Consider the following 21,697-nt stretch of genomic DNA (forward strand, 5'->3'; position numbering starts at 1 on the left):
CTCTGTTGTCTAGCCTGTATTTTTCATAATACGTAAAGAAAGCTATAACAAGAACTTACCCCGTAGCCTGAGTTTGTCGTTGTCGCGGAGAAATCATTGATGTATCGCTGAAGTGGGTCGAGTCATTTCCATGCGATTATACCAAGTGGTCCGTCCGTGTATAGAATGAGAAACAACGGTATATTATGCTGCAGGTAAACTTCAGAACAGTCCTGTCCTGGTTAAGTGTGAGTGTTCAGTGTTGATCTGAGGGACATTCAGCAGATCTCTATACTGTGGACAGACAGGCAGGCCTTTTAAAGATGCTCCTCCAACACCGTCTCCCTATTGGTCAGAAAACCAAATGCATCTCAATGCCCACAGGAATACCTACCTTTTCACAGCAGTCACAGCATAATCACTGCTCACAGCATGCCTGATGCCCCCATACCATCCATCCACCCCCCTTCTCTTATACCCCCCCCCCCGGCCAGTTCAATTCAACTCAATTCAATTGGGGTTTATTGACATGGGAAACATACGTTTCCATTGCCAAAGCAAGTGTGAAATAAAATTATTATAGGCCTACAATCTCTCTCTCGCTCTCCCTCTCGGAGAACAACGGCGTTGTCGTTGTTGATCAAAATAGAACATTGCCTGTGTGTTTTCAATCATTATTCGTTGTGATAAATTATATATAGGCCACCCCTCAACATAAAATGTGTAAAACACAACAGAAAGCATCTTAAATTAATTAGAATGAATCAGAGAATCTAAAAGGACCGATTAATAAAGTATTCAATCAAGTATTCAATCAATCAACCAAAAAATGAAAACAAATGTTAATTATTCGTTAAAACCAAATCATTCTAATGCATTTCTGTAAATGTAATATTGCTTTATTACACAGGTGAAAATATAAATAACATCTATATACCCTCAATGGCCCGTTTCCCTGCCTGTTCAAACACAAAAAGGCCACTCCAATAAATGTTGCAATAACAGAATTCTTTATTTACAAGGCAAATAGCATCAGCGAAGCCATATTAGTTCACAACTTGCATAATAACTGTGTTTTTAACTTCTCTTCTTGTAGATCTAACTTTTGCATAAAACGCTCACACTATGGGGTTATAAACGTCAATGCGGGTGTACAGTGTGATTTGAAAAAAAAAAAAAATACATTTCGGAACGCGCAACAACTAAGCTTTCTCAAGAAAGTCCATATAATATATTACATATTGCTTCAATATCCACATGTAATCTTTTTTTTTCTCCATACATAGCCTCAAACAGTTCCGTGAGAGAGAGAAAAAAATAATAGAAATTATAACACAGTCTTCAACCCAAGACAGAACAGAGGAACTGAGCAATGAGAGATAGTAATATGTGACTTATTACAGTGGTTCTCAACCTGTGGGTCGGGACCCCACATGATGTTGGGGGGGGGGGGGTGTCCCCAAATGACAGTGCAGTGACAATTTGAGGACTTTTAAGACCCTTTTAATATACCTAAAAAAGAGACCATTACTGCATCAAAAGCAATAAACAAACTTTACTATAGAAACTGGTAAAAAAATGCTAAATTGTCAAATTTCATAAGAAAGAGGCAAAAATTTGGATAATAGCCAATCTACAAGCTCACAACGCCTTGCGTGAGCTTGCAGATCTGCTATTTTCACAATATTTATCTGTGAAATCTAGTCAAACTAAATGTAATGCCTCAACTCAAAAAACTTTGGGGGGTCCCCAGTTCAAATATGATTATTTTGGGGGGTCCCCAGTTCAAATGTGATTATTTTTTTGGGGGGGGGGGGGGGGGGTCACGGTCTGAAAAGGTTGAGAACCACTGGCTTATTATACTTCGTTGCTCGCCGGTGCCTCACACCCAAAATAGCCGATCTACAAGCTCACATCGCATCACAGATCTGCTATTTTCAGTGCCAGACATCTGAGGATGCACAACTATAGTACAAATCAGGCTCGACTAGTCTCCAGCAACTAAGATGAACTGAGCAATAATAATAAATGCACCCAATAATGTACACGAATCATTTAGGCCTATACAAATTTATACAGAGACAGCTTTATAATAATGTACAAGAACGAGAACAGACGAAATCTAAGGCATTATGCTAGGGTTTTAGCATTTCAAGGTTCTTGCATTTTAGCTCTATGAAATTGGCAGACAATACAAAAACTACATTTAAAGTTCTTGAAAACCATAGGTAAAGAAAAACTCATTTTTGTTTAAGTGGGTCCAAAGCCTAGATAATTCATTTTTTTCTCCTTTTTTTTTTTTTTTTTGAGGGGCAAATAATTTGTTTGCACCAGTTCCATTATAAATGCTAAAAATGCATTGCTACCACATGGCTTTTAAGTCATTTCAAAATGTTGACAATCTTTGGAAATTTGCAAAGGGTTGTGATAATTCCTTAAAATGGCTCTAAAATGCTTGTTCTTCACAACTGCTGTATGTTTTGTTTTATATTTTTTACAAAGGAAACAGCATTTATCAAAACGTGTGATCTGTAAATCGTACAGCAAAGCTACTGTAACACAACTATATTGAAAGAGTCCAAAAAACAGCCAAAATGTTATTGTAGACTCCTCTGCCCCAAAGGTTAACTTGCTAGAAAGTTCGAAATTCAGCATTACAATAATTCAAAATAAAAAAAAAAGGTTTGGGCAATATGCTATCTAAAGGCTTAAATGAGCGAAGTGCAACGGCACACCATGCTGTCAATAGGGTTTGACATTACAGTAAATTCTAGATTCTCAGGCCATTAATGACAATACATTCAGATTGTTCCATCCTCAGCCCATACAATTATCCTGTAACATCGAACTTTGAATGCAAAGTGACATCAATTTGTTTCAAACCTGCTTTCTGTTCATGGGCCACAAACCCTTCTGTCCATTAGGTCCTTTTTGTAAAAACCAAATAAAAAACCAAGGCTGGTTTTTATTAAAAAAATAAAAATAAAATTATCATAATAAATCCAATCAAAAAGGCAAGGGATATTTGGCTTGCTCCAAGTCTTTCCTGGGTTAAAATAGGTCATATCAAAAGTTTTCATTTTTATTTGAGGAAATACTTTTTTGAGGTTAGAGAGAAGATGACTTGCTTTTGATCTGGTGACAGAAAAACCCCTACTGGAGTCAAACAATGGCATGTTGTCACTTGAACACTGTATAGTTGAACCAACTGCCTGAGGTCACAAAATATGGCTAAAATTTCTTGTCAGAGAGGGTCAGTGACCATATGGCGGCCATGTATGAGCTAACAGCAACATGGCCACCATGCGATGGTCAGTGCAGTCTTTAACTCTGACCTCTGCTATAGAAGATGGCTGGAGGCTGAGAGGGCATGTGTCAATATGCGGATTAGAGCCCCATTGTCCATTTTACACATGATGGCCATTTTTGCTCTTTTGTCATATTTGGCTATGATGTAAAGAGTAAAATGTCCTCGGTGTAAATATGGTCAAAGATCATCTGCACGCCTCAGTCAGCGCTGCATAATCTAAAAGGACTGTTTGTGTGTATGTATGTGTCTGTGTGTGTGTGTATATGTGTGTAATGTGTATGTGAACTTTCTTGGTACAAATTGCAATAAAAAACTACTACTGCGTCCAAACACAGAGCAAAAATGTCTTTCATCAGGAAACTGTACAAAAATTACAAAAACTAAACAAAAAGAAAAAAGAAACCCTAAGATTCTCAAGTAATTGTTATTGCTTGTTTACATCACACCAGAACAGTTTGCACCTAGCAGCTTGTATGAAGCGTTGCACTCCAAACAACATAGAAAGCACACTTCTGTTTATTTACTTTTTTTGAGTTATTGTATGGCTGTGTTGAATTTGTCCCGTTATTTGACTTTTTTTTTCCTTGATTTTTTTTGTTTGTCATGTCCTACGCGAAAGGCAGAGAAGCAAGCGATTATCTGTACACTGTATACACAGCACACCCCCCGCCCCACAACCCTGACCAGAAGAGAGACCACAAAGTCCTACTTCCACTCAGCCTCCAACCCCCCCTGCATCGTACCAGATCCTCCCATTTACCAAACAAACAAGGGGGAAACACACAGACACACAACCCTGCTCCGAGATGCAGTTTTGACGAGACATTTTTTGGGTGGGGAGGGGGCGAGGGGGTGAGGGGGACGGGGACGAGGGGGACCACAACCCTAAAGGAAGAAAATAAATAGGAAGAGAAAATGTTTTTAGTTTATTGGTATATACAATCTCTGTGATCCGTGATTTTAAAACCGTAATGCAGATTTTGACAACTTGTTCTCGTCTGAAACTACAGGACCAAAGTATAATCCACAATCCACTGTTATTAGAAGAGTCTCTTCAGAAAGAATACAACCATTACAGATAAAATAAAATTTCTTCTTTTTTTTAACAAGTGCCTCGTTCACACTTTTAACCATTTTAGAAATTATTTATTTTTTACCCCGTCATTGCTACTAGAATAAAGAGTCATCTACAATAATTAAAAAGAATCTATACAGAAAAATAAAACTTAATTTAATACATGATAAACTTCTGCAGTGTTTGTCCAAGATCAGTTTTTCAAACCACATCTTCATTCTAGATTCTTATTCTCACTCAACAAAAAAAAAGAAAGAAAAAAAGAAAGAAAGAAAATAAAAAAAACTCAATAACTGAACAGCAAAAGAAAAAAAAAGGCAAAACCGGCTGCATGTCCAAGCTCCATCCATAATCCACAACCTAACATGGAGTCTTTGCTGCCATTTTGGAATCGCACAATCTGAGAACTATGTGAGGGAGAAAAGATGAGGGGTATGTGTAAGGGAGAGGAGGTGTTACGAAAAAGGTGAGAAAAAAAACTGTGAGAGGGAGGGGGGGGCAAAAAAAGACGAAGAGAAAAATCAGTGTACATTGTTTTTTGAGATGAGATTGTAAATGGCCGCAGTCCACTGAGAGGAATACATTCATCAGAGGAGGGATCCCCGCCAGCCGCCACCCCCCCCATCCTCCTTCAGCCAGCGTCTCCCCACCGGGAGGCCTACAGTAAGTCACAAAACGGTGAATGCAGCTGGACAGACAGACTGGCTCATCGCGAGGCTCTCCCCTCTGGTGGGTTTTAGGCGTGTTGTGGGACAGCTTCACTGGGGTGATCCTTCCCCAGTGGCTCGCTGCCTCCGTCTCCCCCACTCCCACTCTCCCTGCCTCCGTCAAGGGCCATGGCTTCCCACCGGAGATCACAAAGCAAAAGACAGAGAGAGAGGCCAGGTTGAGCGAGCATCGGGAGCTGGGGGAGACGGGACAGGGGGCATGGTGGCCTGGCTGATTCAAGGGGCCGTCGGCTGGTTGGGTAGTCATGTAGTAAGAAGGACCAGCGTGCTGCGCTCCTTGAACCAGCGGATCACTGAGGTGCTGGCTGCAGACTCCCCGCGGGTCAACAGTACTTCTGCAGGGAAAGGAGACAATTTTCCACTTAAACAGACGTACACTGTCATTGGATCGAGTTGCAATAACATAAATGACAAAGGTTCATCCAAGTGGTAACCCTGATGACTTTGCGCAATGCATCATCCATACATTGCGCACACACACACACAAACACACACACACACACACACACACACACACACACGAGAAACCATCTCAGAGCCTACAATCAACCCTGAAACCCCACAGTTAATCACCTGGATCTCCACTAATGGCCAAAGAGTTAAATAATTGACATAATCTAAGTGGCAATATATTTCTATAAGCAAGAAAGGGGAATAAATCAAGGGACAGATATACCAGTACCTTATAACAGTCTGACGTGCAGACAATCAAATGGCAGCACTTTGGTTAAATATTCATGGCCTTTTATTGGGCTTAAAAGCATCAGAAGCAACAACACTGTGTTTCCCACATATACCAAACTAACTGTAATGATTGTACATGGTTGACGTTAAATTAATGACACAGACCAGTAATGGAATGCAGACAAAGTAAAATATATATCAGCCATCATACAATCCATTTACCATACACTTATGTTTCCCTGAGAAAAGAGTGTAAGGGAGAGTGTGTCTGTACATGTATGCAAATACATCAGTGCTGCCAGCTCACCAGACCACCGTTTTGATGAGTGTGTGTGTGGCACTGGCTTGCATGATTAGTCATCTACTAGAGACGAGTTTGCAGTATTCTAGAGCTATACCGCATGACGACTTTGAAATCCACACACAGTTCAGACAGTTCATCCTTTGAACATGTACAGTAATGTCTACATGAGCTAATCGGTCTGGCGCTAAAGTGCCCACTGCTAATTACATCATTGTCATCCTCTAAGTTCAAGTCAAGAAGCAGAACTCTGGCCAGAAGAGTTACGCAAGCTAACAAGAGTAAATTATTCACTAGGAGAGCCGCTCAATAAGCGCACGCGGACACTTAGGGTCTTGCGATTAGACATATACCTACTTATGCCACTTGGAATGGGGAGAGGTAAAGAAATGCATTCAATTGTCCGGGGACCCCTTATGCAGTTGTTTATTGCAAAAGAATAATCCTGTGGGCTCCATCTTTTTTTTTTTTAAAGAATGAAGGTACCTTTTATGGTTGAACTGTAGAGCTTCTGTGTTTTAAATCTCTCAAGAGGATCAGACCGTTGTCAAAGTCTCCCATCATTTGTCCACTAAAAGACCTCTTTTCTTTTCTAGCCATAGTCAACAACCCATCTAGGTACAAATACCTGTTCTTGACCCATGGAGGGCATGCTGGTTTGTTGCGTTTCTACCAAGACCATCCAGGTACACATAGCTGTTCTTGCCCCACAGACGGCATTGTTTGGTTGTATTTCTACCAAGACCATCCAGGTACACATACCTGTTCTTGACCCATGGAGGGCATGCTGGGCGAGGGCCCTGAAGCCAAGGAGGTGACACTCATCTGGCCCGCCATCTGACCCATGCTGCTGGTCGCCATGGAGACGTTGAGGTTCATTCCGTTGCCGTTGTACATGTTGCCGTTATTCTGCTGTGCGAACTGGGGCGACGCCTGCTGCTGCTGTGGGAACATACTGGTAGAGAGAGAATAGAAGATGAGGAGAAGATGAGCAGAGTTCAGAACTTCTGATGAAAAGACAAACGTGACGGAACAGTTGATGTTCTTTGGGAACATCAAAGAATGAAGCAATTTAGTTGTATGCAGACACACACACACAGTATATACATTTATACCAAAGCACCGAAAAGTAACGGACCACCGCCTAACGCAAATACACATATTGAGGCAATGGGCAAAGAAAATTGATCGCAGTCTAATTGCACAACAGCTGCTGCTGCCGGTTAAAACGATGTACAAAAACGAATTTCACCCACTTTTTTACCTTGTAAACCTGTGATGTGACAAACCTGATTCTGATTCTGATTCTAAAACCAATCAAAGACAACTTGTGATGAAGGACTTTTTAATATTTCAGTATTTGACATTATGTTTTGATAATTGATCATTCGAGTTCAGCCAATAAGAGAGCCAATAAGAGCTAATTCAAGGCCAGGTGTGTTTAACTTAGTTTAGCCAGGTGCGTTTGATTTAGTATTAGCTTTTTTTTTTGTTTGTCAGTTCAGCATGTTACATGCCGTCGATGAGTGAAGTGAGAGCTATTTTTCTGTTTGGCATAATTCCTTGTTTTTTTTATTGTGTTTGTGACTGTAAACCATCAACTGTACCATCGAAGATACTTCATTATTTTATTATTTGCATTTTTACAGATCCACCACAGTGGTCACACCTTCCCAAACAGCTGCCAACCAATGGTTAATTAATAAAACCAAAGGATTGGACAGAGGCGATCATCAAAAATGCTTGTGTTTCTAGCGCATACTTTTATATATTTGATGAATGGGTTTGTTATAACCATTAATCAGAAATAGATTGGGGAATTAGGAAGAAAATAATAGCTGATTTCTTTCATATCTCAGCCCATTAGTGCTTGATGATGTGTTCTCAAGAAGACTGTGTCGGGTGTGTGTTGGCATGGATGTACTGATTGTCTATTGTAGGGGTAGGCAACCTTAGAAACGGGTGCCAACATTGGCACAGGCGAGGATGATCACTGACACACTGGCATAAGTGTGAGAGAGGGTTTATTTTTAATTTTAAATATTAAAAACAAGTTTAGTCAGTTGAATTAAGTCCATTCACTTCTATATACAAATTACATCCTGCACACAATTCTACATTCATTCAAATTGATAACTCTAACTGGGGAGGGAGTCTGGGAGATAGGTGGGTTATTGCTCATTATATCCTGATGTGAAAGAAAATATTTCTAAAGAAGAAGAAGAAAAAGGGGTTTAAACACTTTCGAGAACGAGAACAGACCAAACAAGTGTGTAGTATTTTGTTCACAGATAAAGTATCAATGCACACACACACACACACACACACACACACACCATACTATACAATGAACTTTTAATTCATGGAAGTATTCTGACTTGTAAATAGCGACACCTGGTGGCGCAAACACAATACTAGCAATATTGAATGTAGGCCCTCAATTCATGTTTAGCAGCTGAAATGTCAGACAGTCCACTAAACAAATCTCCATAAAAGTGTAAAAAAAAAGAAGCTCCTAAGAGGCCAATCAAACAAAAAAGGTCCTGCAATAAGACACACACACACAAAAACAGACATGGACTGTTGATATTTTGCAGGACTGGATGCAGGAATAAGAAATTACAGCTGATGACGACAGCTAGAGCTACTTCTACTTGATGGTAATGGCTGAGTTAAGGGCCAAGCACGATATGCGATTGTGAGCATCCACATTGTGAGCACAAACGTGCTGCGCACAGTCGGCAGCAGTGTCAGAGCGCACACACAGGGGCAGAGAGAGAGAGATCTCTGCCCCCATGACAGTGGTGTTGAAAGACACATGCAAATAAATGACATATTTATAGTTATCGTGCTTGGTGTGTGAAATGCCCTTTAGCTAGGAAACGTAGCAGCGTGCAACATTCTTTCTCACTGTGATGATCGTGGTTGTGTTTCATGAATAAACTCATTTCTATAATTCAAACCAACTGTGAATGAATTACTTTTGAAGGTTACCTATGGTATGAGCGGGATAATGCACTGGAAGCAAGTCGTTTAAGAGGTATTTTCTCTTAAATATAGCAACATGAATGTTTAATATTTATTTTTTAATAAAAATGAGTTCTTCAGGAAAGTGTTGCGTTTTTAGAATCGGCCTCAGGTCTAAATGGGTTAACTGACTTGCTCCTAGTGCATTATTCCGCTTATCCCCCCGGAAGTGAGGTTTTTTGAATGCTCTCAGTGCATTATCCCTTACATACAGTATAGTTCCACTTTTTCCTAGAGCTTAGAATACACACAGCAGTAAGTACAGACATGAGGAATTCACAAACTGGCTGCTTTAGCCCCGGCCAATTATTCTCACCTGTTCCCCCCCACGTTGCCCTGTGGCCAGCCATTCATGTCAGGGGAGCCCTGGAAGGCCGCGTTGCCCTGGCCCGGCTGCATCATGGGGGATTGGGCATGAGCCATGCGGGGGGACAGCAGGGGGCTCTGTGGCGTGCCGGGACCTCCGAATCCTCCGTCTGCTTGCTGGCTCATACCTGCAGTGGAGTGACCGAGACCAGTCAGAGAGGCATACAGTAGTAGCTACCACTCACTAAGGTGAATGGAATAGTTCCAACAACCACTTACCGAAGGCATTACACCTCATGGAATGTTAGTTTGTAACTTTTGCTACAGTCCCTTGGTTTTTACTTACTTACTTTTAATTTGACATGACTTTCTATTTTACTTAATTTGTTAGTGATTTTAATGGATATTGCTCTATTGTTTGACATATTTCTGATTATTCTCATTTATGTACTTTCTATTTTCGTACTGTATTTTTTGCAAGCAATTTCCTAAGGAATGAATAAAGTTGTGTCTGAATGTGAAAATGTACTTTTACACATAATAGTCAAAGATATGCATTAACAATGTGACAAAATGGTAGCAAATGACCCATGGAGTGATTTTAATAACCTCATGTTTCACTGAGGATTGTTCATTATTGGTGAATTGTTCTGGGATGCGTGGTTAAGAGTAAGCAGAGACAAGGTTAACCTACATGCACAGCAGCACATTAGTAGTGAACAGGCAAGGGACTAGAGAGTGGAGGAATGAGGAGGTAACAGAGGGAAGGAAAGGAGGAGACAGAGTTCAATTAACACACAGTACCTTGCGCTTTATGTACCAACCCACCGGCTGGTATCAGATTAAGAATGAGGGATTGATCAAACATGTTGTTATGCCAACTCTGCAGGACAGCGATAGCATCCTAGATTATCAGATTATCCCCCGATTACACCCTGCGAGGTCAGATCTATGGATTAGGTCTTCATTAGTGTTCTCCCTTATTATTTGGCACTCATGAGACATGTGCTACTTTCACAGCATTCAAGCTTCCATGTTCTGGATGCAAACCGTGGCATAGTGACCGATTGTGTCATGTGCCCTTGGCGCCCTCTAGTGGCTCCTCAACAGACGTGTAATGTAATTATGTGTGGTCACCATGAAAGGCACCATTTTGAGCAGTATCTTGGACAATGGCAACATTATGATTGGAATTCAGGGATGATTACAAGTATCAAGTTGACTGACTGGAGTGTTATGATCGGCCAAGTGTAGGACGTGCTACGTGACTTTGACCACATAACGGTGATCATAAAATCATGTGATACTGTGCGACTGGAGCAGTGGTGTAAAAAGTACTCAAATGTTTTACTTAAGTAAAAGTATCAATACTGCAATGTAGAAGTACTCAGTTACAAGTAAAAGTCCGGAATAAAACATTTACTTGAGTAAAATTACAAAAGTATTGGTATCAAAATGTACTTAAAGTACCAAAAGTAAAAGTACTAAAATGTTTGAAAATAGCAGATCTACATTGTGAGCTTGTAGATCGGCCATTTTCAAATAGCCTATGTATACAATGGGGCTAAAGTGGTTAATGTAGGTTTTATAATGTTATAATGTATATCTGCAAAGTAACTACATTTTTCAAATAATTGTAGTGGAGTAAAAGCACAATATTTGCCTCTGAGATGTAGTGGAGTAGAAGTAAAAGTATTGGAAATTGGAAATACTCAAGTAAAGTACAAATACCTCAAAATTGTACTTAAGTACAGTACTTAAGTAAATGTACTTAGTTACTTTCCACCACTGGACTGGAGACATACCATGTCCAGGCGGACAGACACAATGACATACATAAACTGTAGGGTGAACTAACAGCTAAACCCCTCAGTATTCATTTAACTCTTGAGAGGGGCAAACGTTTACCCAAACGGTACACAGTGTTGATTTTGACAGCAAATTTTGATTTAGTTTTAGTCATAGTCTTTTGAATACATTACCATTTAGTCTTAAGTCATATTTTAGTCATATGAAATGTTTTAGTTTTAGTCTAGCTTTAGTTGACTAAATATCATAAGATTTAAATCATAAGAAAAAAGATAAAATGTATTTTGATGGCGTCGTAATGGCAGATTTTACACTTGGTTGTATGCTGAAAAATAGCCGATCTACAAGCTCACAACGCGTCGCAGCGCGACGCGTTGTGAGCTTGTAGACCTGCTATTTTCAGCAGACCGGATGGCGCAACCAAACATAAAATGACTCGTCTTAGTTCTACTGGATCTCTTCTCCACTATAGTCCCTCCCTAACATTTTAGTCTAGTTTTTATTTGTTGACGAAATTGTCACTATATTTAGTCTCAGTTTTAGTCATCTTAGCTTCGTTTTTATTTAGTTTTCATCAGTGAAAAAAAGGTAGTCGACAAACTTTTTTTTTGCCATAGTTTTAGTCTACGAAATCAACACTTCTCTGAGGTTTGTACACTCTCTAGAGTTAAACCAACAATAAGGATTTGGCTGTGTAGGCTGAGTGTGGAGACTATAGAGGTGGAAGGGGGATGGAGAGGGGGAGGGGGAGGGGGGGGGCAGTACCTGAGTTGGGAAACTGAAAGGCACTGTGCTGCATTTGCGGGCTGAGCACGGCCCCGTACTCTCTCATCATGTTTGCGTTTCCCATCATCATCTGGGAGGAGGAAGAGGAGGAGGAGGTGGAGGAGGAGGAGGAGGTGCCATGCAGGTGGAGCTGGGAGTTGGGGGGGAGAGAGGGCAGGCTGGGGGAGAGAGGGGAGGAGAAGGGGCTGGTGGGGGGCGGTGGCGAGGCCAGGCCTGTACTGGTACCGTAGCTGGGCGGGTAGGGGAACTGCTGGGGGTTGGCCTGGGGGATCCGGGGGTTGCTCATGCCTCCTCCGGCGGCGGCGGCGGCGGCGGCGGCCATGTTGGGCGGCAGGTTGAGGCCCTGGGCCCGCATGGCCATGCTCCTCTGCTGCTGCGCCTGCTGCGCCTGCTGCACCTGCTGCGCCTGCTGCTGCCTCTGCCTCAGGTGGTTGGTCACCATCTCCCGCTGACGCTGGGCCAGCATCTGGGCGTTGATGGTCCCCTGGAAACGAGGGGGGGGGGGGCAGGGGGTGGGAGGGGAAGAGAAAAGACGAGACGGAGAGAAAACAAGAGACGGCAGTGTTGAGTTTATCCGTTTGATTATCTAACCCCGGTGGTGGTGCACAAACTGTGGGTCAGGGCCCCAAACTTGGGTAGCGTGAGATGAGTAATGAAAAAATATTCAGTTAAATAATTTAGTTAACCACTTAAAAAGGGATAGTTCACCCCCAAAATGCCTTTTTTTTAATCGATTACACACCCCATGGAGACTTGAATTCATGGAGATTTTTGTTGTTTTTGTCGCATTCCTAAGCCAATAGTTTGATGACCGGCGGAGTCTCTGGTAGGAGACTCAAAGTGTAAATTTTGAGTCTCCCACCAGAGACATAAGCATCTTTCCACCGGTCATCAAATTATTGGCTTAGGAATGCGACAAAAACAAAAAGATCTCATGAATTCAAGTCTCCATGGGGTGTGTAATAGATAGAAAAAATATTTTTGGAGGTGAACTATCCCTTTAAACCCTATACATAGTTGATCCAATTCTCAAGGGCTCTATGATAGGCCTGCACCCGTTAGCGTGCTACACTAGGGGACAATCCCAATACTCTGCCTTCGCCCTACCCCTACTTTTGTAGTGGAGGTAGTGGCACTACCGAACGAAGCCATGGGCATAGGAGATAAGGGTTTAAAATGGGACACTTCTCAACTTCACCCCCTTTGTCTCCCTCTAGTGGCTGTTTGGAAGATGATTTTAAAAAGTGTGCAGCTATTAGAAATATCAATCAGAAATAGCTTTAAATAATATGTTCACTGAAAATGGATCTACAAGCTGTAGATTGGTCGCATTGCGAAGCACTGTGAGCTTGTAGATCTGCTATTTTTGGTGAATGTTAGCTCCAGAATAGGGATGCTAGTGGTTAAATATTCACCTGCACACAAGATGCATTGAGAGGCTTCTGTGTTTAAACTGAATTTTTCTGATAATCATGTTGTTTAATGGTATGGGTATATATATAAGACCACCTAAGTTTTGGTCTGTAACACTAACATTTTTTAGTTCCTAACAATATGTTGTTGAGACGAGGGTAACCGGAAGAGTGGGTCCCTGAGAACACTGGACACCATTTTTAAAACAGTTATACATTTTATATTTGAATTTGAATTTATTTTACAAATGAGGGGCCAAATACATATAACATTCTTTTAAATTACATTTAAGGCCCAATATTTATACAAATGCTACAAATTGCTATAAAACCTGTGCTAACCGTTCATTTTGGGGATAAACAAGAAGTTGAAGGGTAAATGTAGGTCTGATAATGATGTACCGTGCTTGTTCAAATCATGTATACTTTACATTACGTACGACCATTTTCCAAGGCATGCATTTATTCTTTTTACATTTGAAAAAAACATTTTCAATTTAACGTTGAGGTGCCCACAAGGTTTAGGTGCCCACTGGACCGGTTTCCGGGACAAGCATGGATCAGTATGTCTGGGTCATTGATGAAAAAGTTTGTGCATCACGATGTGCCATCAGGCAAAGTGAGAAACAACTGATGAATGTGAGAGAGGATTAAGCAAACCAATGGCACTGCAACTTTGTGTCGCAATAATATGTGGAGTTATGAACGTGTGCAGTGTTTATTGTAACGAGGGCAGTGGAGACCGACCTGGTTAGGAGCACTGGCTCTTAGAGGTAGGTTCACATTGGACACACCGCCAATCTGGTTCATCATTGGCTGACGGTTCTGGTTGAGGGACAGTGTGAGAGTGAGAGTGAGAGAGAGAGAGAGAGAAAGAGGTTTTAGCTCACATCATTCAGTAATACCATCTACTATATACAGGTATAGCATCATGTGATTAAATTTGCCAAGCACTTCTTCGAATTCTTCTTTTCCTTACAAGTGGAAGTCTGCAAGTTCAAATTAACTGTTGGGCAAAACTAACAGTCCATTAACTGAAAGGCAAAGACAAAAAGTACATTGTAAGGTTTTGTTTATTTTATAGCTATCACCTGTTAAACAATGAACACCTATATCATAAATACCACTAGTGGCCAGCAGGTGGCAGATTAACTACCAACCCAAACAATTGCTGATATGTACAGGAGACCTGCCAAAATGTCAACCCCAAGGCTAACTAGACCCTCCCCCATATCTGTGTGCACGATCAAACAGCTATTGATCAACCGTAAGACCGAGTGGTTGCATCAGAGCGAGGACACATAGCCAATCGATGGACAGCATTACTTCCAGCAGTGTGCAGGTTTGTCAGAACACAGACTTGTGTGTGTGTGTGTGTGTGTGCATACCTGCTGTGTGTGTGCCTGTAGCCGATGCTGCAGCTGAAGCCGTAGCGTGTTGGGCTGGTTAGGGACCACACCGGTTGGCCGGAGCCCAGGCCGGGTCTGCATTCTCAGCATGGGGTAACCTGGTCGTGGGCCCATCTGTCCAGCCATGGGGTGGAAGGCTGGGTCCTGCATGGGGCCAGGGTAGCCCCTCTGGGCCATGTGGGAGGGTGGGTGGCTGAACTGCTGGCCGTACATGGGGGGCTTCTGGTCGAGCATCATGGAGGGTTCCTGGGAGAACTGGTCCTGCTCCACTGACTGGCCCTGTCGACGGGAAAACTGTTATACCAAATCACAGACATATCCAAATTAAAACAAAAACAAAACAATTTCACAACCACAATAATTTTTACAAGAACATATTCCCCACGACTAACAGAACAAACCAGGAAGTTGCTGAGCAAATGAATGGAAGGTACCAAGCAGTATAAGTGTCATCGTATCTTTCTTGTTTTAAGTGACTCTGACCTTTCCATATGAAAAACTAAATTGCGCATTGCAATACATCCATGGTAAATATTGTAAACAAAATGTTGCCGCAGTGATACCGATACATGCGGTCCTAGCTAGGTGTGCGTTTACTCAGTATTTTACCACAGGAGTCAAATCAGATTCTAGGATTGTAACTATCCGTTTTAGGGGCAGCCATAGCTGAATGGGTAGAGAGCCCGCCTGGGCAGCAGAAGGTCCCAGGTTCGATTCCCCTGCAATGTGTCGAGGTGTCCCTGACCAAGACACTTAACCCCTAACTGCTTTAATCTGGAGGTAACTTCTACACTGTAATATAATAATGCTAGAAGGCAAAAGTAAAATACAAAATAAATTAACCAAAATATTCTTAATTTTTTTAAAATATTTATGTTATTTTATTTATCTGTTTGTGGCAGCTGTTTTCTCTCTGCCCTTGTCGCTACTTCACTGGCAAAAGCTGCAATCGTCTCTACACCGAAAACAATGGAGGCGGGGCAGGGAACCACCTGCTGTGTGTAAGCACCTACCACAACATTTATGTTGTCTCACCCCTGCACCGACGCCAACGCAGTACTGAGGGGCACGAGGAGAGAAAATCAGGGACCTTGCAGGAGATTTTTACAGTCAACTAAAAGACAAAGGCAAGTCATTTATTGCCTTTGTGGAGGAGGAGCATTTTGTTTTTATGCACCACATATCTGGAACAAACTCCCAGAATGGCAGGTCTGCTGCCAATCTTATTTATTTTAAATCACAGCTAAAGACCTTTCTGTTTGCCGCTGCCTTTCATTGAGGTTTTTTCTATTTTTTTCTCTCTCTTCTTCTTCCGTCATTTTATAATGCATTTCATTTGCGTGATGTTTTGTGTAAAGCACATTGAATTGCCTCGTTGTTGAAATGTGCTATACAAAATAAACGTGCCTTGCCTTCTCTATAAGCACCGACGTGACTCATGAAGCTCAAATGGGATTTAAAAAAATATATATATATATATTAAAAGATTTGCAAACATTTTCACGATTTTTGATAGTATAAAATATGGATAAAGTGGTTAAAATGATTGTGACACAGATGCTTTGCCGGTCGTAATGGGTTATTAGAGCTCAACCACCGCAAAATTGACACACTTTTGTCAGAAAATAATATTAGACACGGCCATCCCTGCCATCTATTCCTACCACCAGTTTCACCACATGCAGTACCATATAATTCCAATGGAAGGTAGAAGAATAACTGAGATTTACTGTTACATACGAGGCCAAAAAGCAGGAATGCCCACACATGAAATGTGTGTATCTTTATCTTAGTGTACTTCTTTTTTTTTTGCCTTTATTCACAGTACATAGTATAGTAGAGAAACAGGGAGAGAGAGAGAGAGATGGGGAATGACACGCAGTAAAGGTTGTCGGGATCGGGATTCGAACACACGAATCCCGAATAAATTGTCAGGCATTAGAGCCTATATATGTGGTATGCGCCTGGACTGCTAGGCCAGCGGGCGCCCCCCTTAGTGTACTTCTTTAAAGTGGCTTCTACACGTAGAATTCTTTGTGCAAAATCAATAGTGGCACTGAGTGTTAAACCTCAAACAAACAAACAAACAAACGTTTCAGTACGTTTACAGTATAGACCATCGGGCCTCTAATTACAACCATATTTCAAAGTTAGGTGAAGTTAAAGGGCGTTGGATGCTTGGACACTGCAGGCAGAAAGCTCCTGTACAGATGTGACAAAGTATGAAATGCAAATAAAATAAAACGTTTGCTGTCGGGTGAAAACTTCATATGTCCCAAATCGTTGCTTTTAGTTTATTTCTTTTAAAACCAATTAAAATAGAGAAGATAGCCTATCAACAAGCTCACAACGCCTCACATCGTGAGGCGCTGTGAGCTTGTAAAAATAAAAAATAAAATAAAAGTTGACTTATGTGGATACAAGGTTTCTGCCTGACAGCAACGATATAGTATATACATTCGCGTTTGGTCCTAAACCTTAAATCAGTATCCTAAGAATTAGAAGTAGCCTAAGAATGTTCCCAAATCTTGTTTTGTGTTGTGACTAAATACTATGATACTAAATACTAGAAGTAGCCTAAGAATGTTCCCAAATCTTGTTTTGTGTTGTGTCTAAATACTATGACAGCATTTGTGCCTTTCAGCTTTGGAAGCATGCATGCACACACACAGAAAAAAAGTCTGCCCGCACAAAGTCACATTTTGACCAACGCAGGTCTTGACCTAAAATGAGTTTGACACCCCTGGACTAGAACAAACAAAACACTGAAGACTTTGATGAAACCCAAAACAAAAAACCCAAGAAAGAACTGAAAGGATTTGTATCACAAACTACATGAGGATGAAGCACAGAGAGTCAGTGAAGTGAAACATACGAATAATGTTATAATAATGTTGGTGGGTCTCACCTGTCCTACCAGTCCAGGGATGCCAAGCGCGCGGTCGATCTCCTCCAGGCCATCAAAGTCCTTCAACACAGTGTAAAGCTGGGACAGCAGGGCGCCCTCGTCTGACACGCCTCCGTCAGCAGAGCCAGGCCCCGTCGCGCAGAGCCCCAACTCGTCCTGGGGACCCGGGTACACCGACCTGAGAAAGGGATGGATTTATTTTGTGTATTTTTAAGAAGCCCTCAATGTGAGGAAAAACAACTTCTTCCAAAATCAAACAAACTACGGTATGCTCTGGAAAGTTGACAGCAGTCATGTCAAATGTGCTGTGAATTGTAGTCAATGGAATTGTTTTACTGTAAGTGATTATATTATCAGTTAAGTATCTTACCTGTTTTGGTTTACAAAGGATGCCTGGTCAATGGGCATCATGCTGTCTGGCCATGGGGCTGTCTGATTGGGAGGGGGCTGCTGCGTAGAGAACTGGTGGCCTGCCATACCCATCTCCATACCTTGTTGGGCTAAAGGACCAAGGAAGGACAACTGATTAGAGAAGACTCGGTTAAGGTGGACATTACACCAAGTTCTGCAATTTCACAACCAATGAGGACTAAGGAGCAGGAGTTGGGAAGCTGACCTGAAGTCATTATGAACTTCAACCCAACGTAGTTATGAGACTGGCTTAGATATTATATGAGACCGAGGTGACGAGTTTAGATTTTCTATGTCGTATCATGGTAAGCCACAAGGTGGCAATCTTTACAACACTGAAGCAGTGATGTTGCTGCTAATAGGGCCAGAATTGATCCAATGAGGTAAACCAACATACAAGTGCATTCAGCTGGTGTCTGTAGTGCAATGCTATGGCACACTTCTTCCCTACTAGTGGGGGCTCTTCTCTATTTGGTCAACATGGACACATGAAACCGGCATTTTTGTTTTTATAGCTACATTCTGCATTGTGTTCAGGTAGGACAGGCTCTCACCATTGGCCATCATTGGGGACTGGAGCATCTGCCGGGGCCCTGGCTGACTGTTGGGCCTGAGAGGGGCACCGTTGGGACCCATTCGGCCCTGCATGGCACCCTGCTGCCCGGGGCCGGGAGCTCCAGGAGGAGGTGCCGAAGCAGACCCAACCCAGCCCTCCTGCTGCTGCTGCATGCCTGGCCGAGGACCACCCGGACCCATGAGTCCTAGACGGGAAGAAACAAGACAGCGAGGCTGACAGTAAGGAACACAGCAAGATGCCAGATGAACTACAGATGCGGTATTGGTCCGAGACGTCAACAATATAGATCTAGAGGATATCACATGTGACAGTGACAGAGTTCTGCTCCAATGTGGTTGCCCCTACGTTTCCTGTGAAAGGAAGTGAGTCACTGCCAGCTGTGACTGACAGAGAGAGAGAGAGATACAAAATGCCACAGAATTGAATCACATATACTGTAAAGAAGAAGAAAAAAAAAAGATTCTGGCTTTCCGCTAAATTTCTGTGAGATCAAGTGGGTTGCCCTGCGGTTTCTCCATTGCTGTGGTTGAAATTACGTCAGTAAACAGTTGATAATAGAGGAAATCCAATTCCGGTAATGCAAACTAGTTTGCGCAACAACAGATCAATCAGTTACTTGTTAACTCCTGAGATTGATGTGGGAAATCCAACACTAGCAAGCAGCCACATTCAACTGAACTGCTGCAGTGCCTGGTGAATGTGTCTACTCCAGCTACCTCTTGGCAGGCAACCAAAAATAATTTAGAGGTTATACTTTACATGTCAGGGAAGTGAAATAAGGTGCTTCTAACATTTTAGATTTACCATCTACGCATTGTTGCCAGGAGACATTTACCCGCCATGCAGTGATTTACTATAAAGACTTCTTATATTGAACAATTATTTGCCTAGCAGAGGTGGCAACTCATGCACATTATACAGACATACTGCATCTCTCAAGATTTGACAAAGTTATTGTTTCAAAAATAAGGATAATAATAATAATGAAATTGATAGAGCTGGACAGGATAAATAAAACAAACTTAGCTGTAACATACAATGATATAAACATTAATCCGTCTTTACATGATCATTTGTCTGAATGCAGAATGTTGCTTTCCAAAGGTCTGTTTTTTTATTTTAGGTTATCTTGCAAAGGAGAAAATGTATCTATTTTGCCAGGCACTCTGACAACTGTTTGCGTATATTTATCAAGGGAGACGTCGCCAAGAGTGGAACAGCAGACAAAACTAGATGACACACAAATCTAGACCAGTGGTTCTCAAATTGGAGTCCAGGGAAACTGACTGGAGGATGATGGGACCCGATCATCATTCAATATGCAAGAAGGTAATTACAACGCATTTTAAAACCGAATGTTAAAGAGTTAAATATAAAAAAAGATGATCGGGTCTTCATGGGTCCATCCATTTCAGATGCTCCGACCCGAGACCCGCGGAAATTGTAATGGAACCGACCTGTACCCGAGGGATAAGTCAATGTTTTGGACCCGACCCGGCTCTGGTCGCAGGTCTTTGGTTCCGGGTTGACCTATGCTACCCTCTACCTCGGGGATCCTTGATGGGGTTCTAAATGGACCCTTACAGGTCTGTAACTCTGAGTATACAAACGTAACCTTACGGGTCCATTTGTACCTAAGATCTCATCTCTTGATTATAGAACTATTTGCTGGCTACACCAAACATACCCGGCCATCTCCACCCACCTGCATTGACCATGTTGGCCTGATTGGCCATCATGCCGTGATTCCCCACAATGCCTTGCTGTTGCTGTTGCTGCTGCATGAGAGTGTAAGGGCTGCTGGCCCTTATGGGGTACTGTAATGAAGGCTGCTGGGGGGACATGTTCATATCCAGGGAGACGCTCCTCACAGGCAGCCCCCTGCCTGGCTGGCCTGATCGGACACCAGCAAAGTCTGAAGGAAGAGAAGGACGTATGATGAGTAGGGCTGGGCAATTAACCGGAAATATATTGATATTTAGAACCAATGACCAACTTAATCTTGCCCATGTAGGTTAATTGAATAACTGAAAAGATTTTTTTTATAATAGACTAAATCAATCGAGCAAACTCTTTTAAAAATAAATTTGCGTTCGTAATTGAGGCAAAAGATTTAAACAATTGGGATATTGATATGTGAAGTGATATCTTCTAGCCATAGTTATGAGCAGAGGGTAGGACAGGGTATAAGACGAGTATATGTATGAACCAAAATAATATCATTTTTGTTCAGCCACGAGCCACTTCCGTCAAGAGCTGGTACATCCACATATTTGTGCTTATGCGTGTGATTACGCATGTAGACAGCAGGGGCGACGCCTGAAATCCTGATGATCAGGTCATTTTACCTGATTTAACCTTGGCATGCCTATTTTAAGCATGCCATTATAGGTGAAAATGTTCAAAAATATGGCTTTTAACTCGGTTTCTTGCGAGTAGGGGTGGGACGATACAGGCAACTCATGATACGATACTGGACATACTGGATATTTGGACCTCGACAACGATGATATCTGCGATAATTGATATATTGCAAGAAATCGGTGTAACTGAAGAAGAACAAAGAACAACCAAAAAAAAGGTATAAAGCTGCAATTCACTCCGATTCTTTATTGGGCATCACAAACTGGCCAATCATACATGAATACATACATGTATGCATTTGTTGTACATGTATGTATTCATGCATGATTGGCCACAATGTCATATTAGTTGTTTTTTACAGGTTTAGCTCTAAATGCTTTTTACAGGTTTGGATCTAGAAGACTGGCCCCAAAAAATCCTTTAGCTGCCACTGTGAGTATCCACAGAGGGAGCAGACAGAACCTACCACCTAATCAGTCACCTTTTGTGTTACACAACATTACCACAATAGACAATGACATCTGGCATCCGGTAAAAGATCAGAGTTCAATCCCCTTGGATGATGGTCATGGGCTTAAATTGAAACTCAGGATTTTGGAGTGCATGGTCAT

At 41.8% G+C, this 21,697-nt stretch overlaps 1 protein-coding gene across 7 annotated transcripts in view; it reads right to left on the reverse strand.

Moving 5' to 3' along the window:
• Window positions 1–966: 966 nt before the first annotated feature.
• ncoa2 (nuclear receptor coactivator 2) overlaps window positions 967–21,697 on the reverse strand; it is a 90,093-nt gene continuing 69,362 nt past the window's right edge. Inside the window, exons 13-22 of one of the 7 annotated variants that reach the window (XM_080417114.1) lie at window positions 20,428–20,637; window positions 18,700–18,906; window positions 18,105–18,234; window positions 17,744–17,912; window positions 14,806–15,105; window positions 14,165–14,242; window positions 11,985–12,489; window positions 9,421–9,598; window positions 6,840–7,032; window positions 967–5,427 (exon numbers count right to left, since the gene is read on the reverse strand). In XM_080417114.1, coding sequence (XP_080273240.1) covers window positions 5,416–5,427; window positions 6,840–7,032; window positions 9,421–9,598; window positions 11,985–12,489; window positions 14,165–14,242; window positions 14,806–15,105; window positions 17,744–17,912; window positions 18,105–18,234; window positions 18,700–18,906; window positions 20,428–20,637 — 1,982 coding nt within the window. In that variant the 3' untranslated portion in view covers window positions 967–5,415. Of the gene's footprint in view, window positions 5,428–6,839; window positions 7,033–9,420; window positions 9,599–11,984; window positions 12,490–14,164; window positions 14,243–14,805; window positions 15,121–17,734; window positions 17,913–18,104; window positions 18,235–18,699; window positions 18,907–20,427; window positions 20,638–21,697 lie in introns of all 7 variants that reach the window. The other 6 variants (XM_080417112.1, XM_080417111.1, XM_080417113.1 and 3 more) reach the window with 6 other exon arrangements.

The sequence above is a fragment of the Gymnoscopelus braueri genome (genome assembly GCF_963280865.1).
Source record: "Gymnoscopelus braueri genome assembly, chromosome: 21".
Classification (NCBI taxonomy): domain Eukaryota; kingdom Metazoa; phylum Chordata; class Actinopteri; order Myctophiformes; family Myctophidae; genus Gymnoscopelus; species Gymnoscopelus braueri.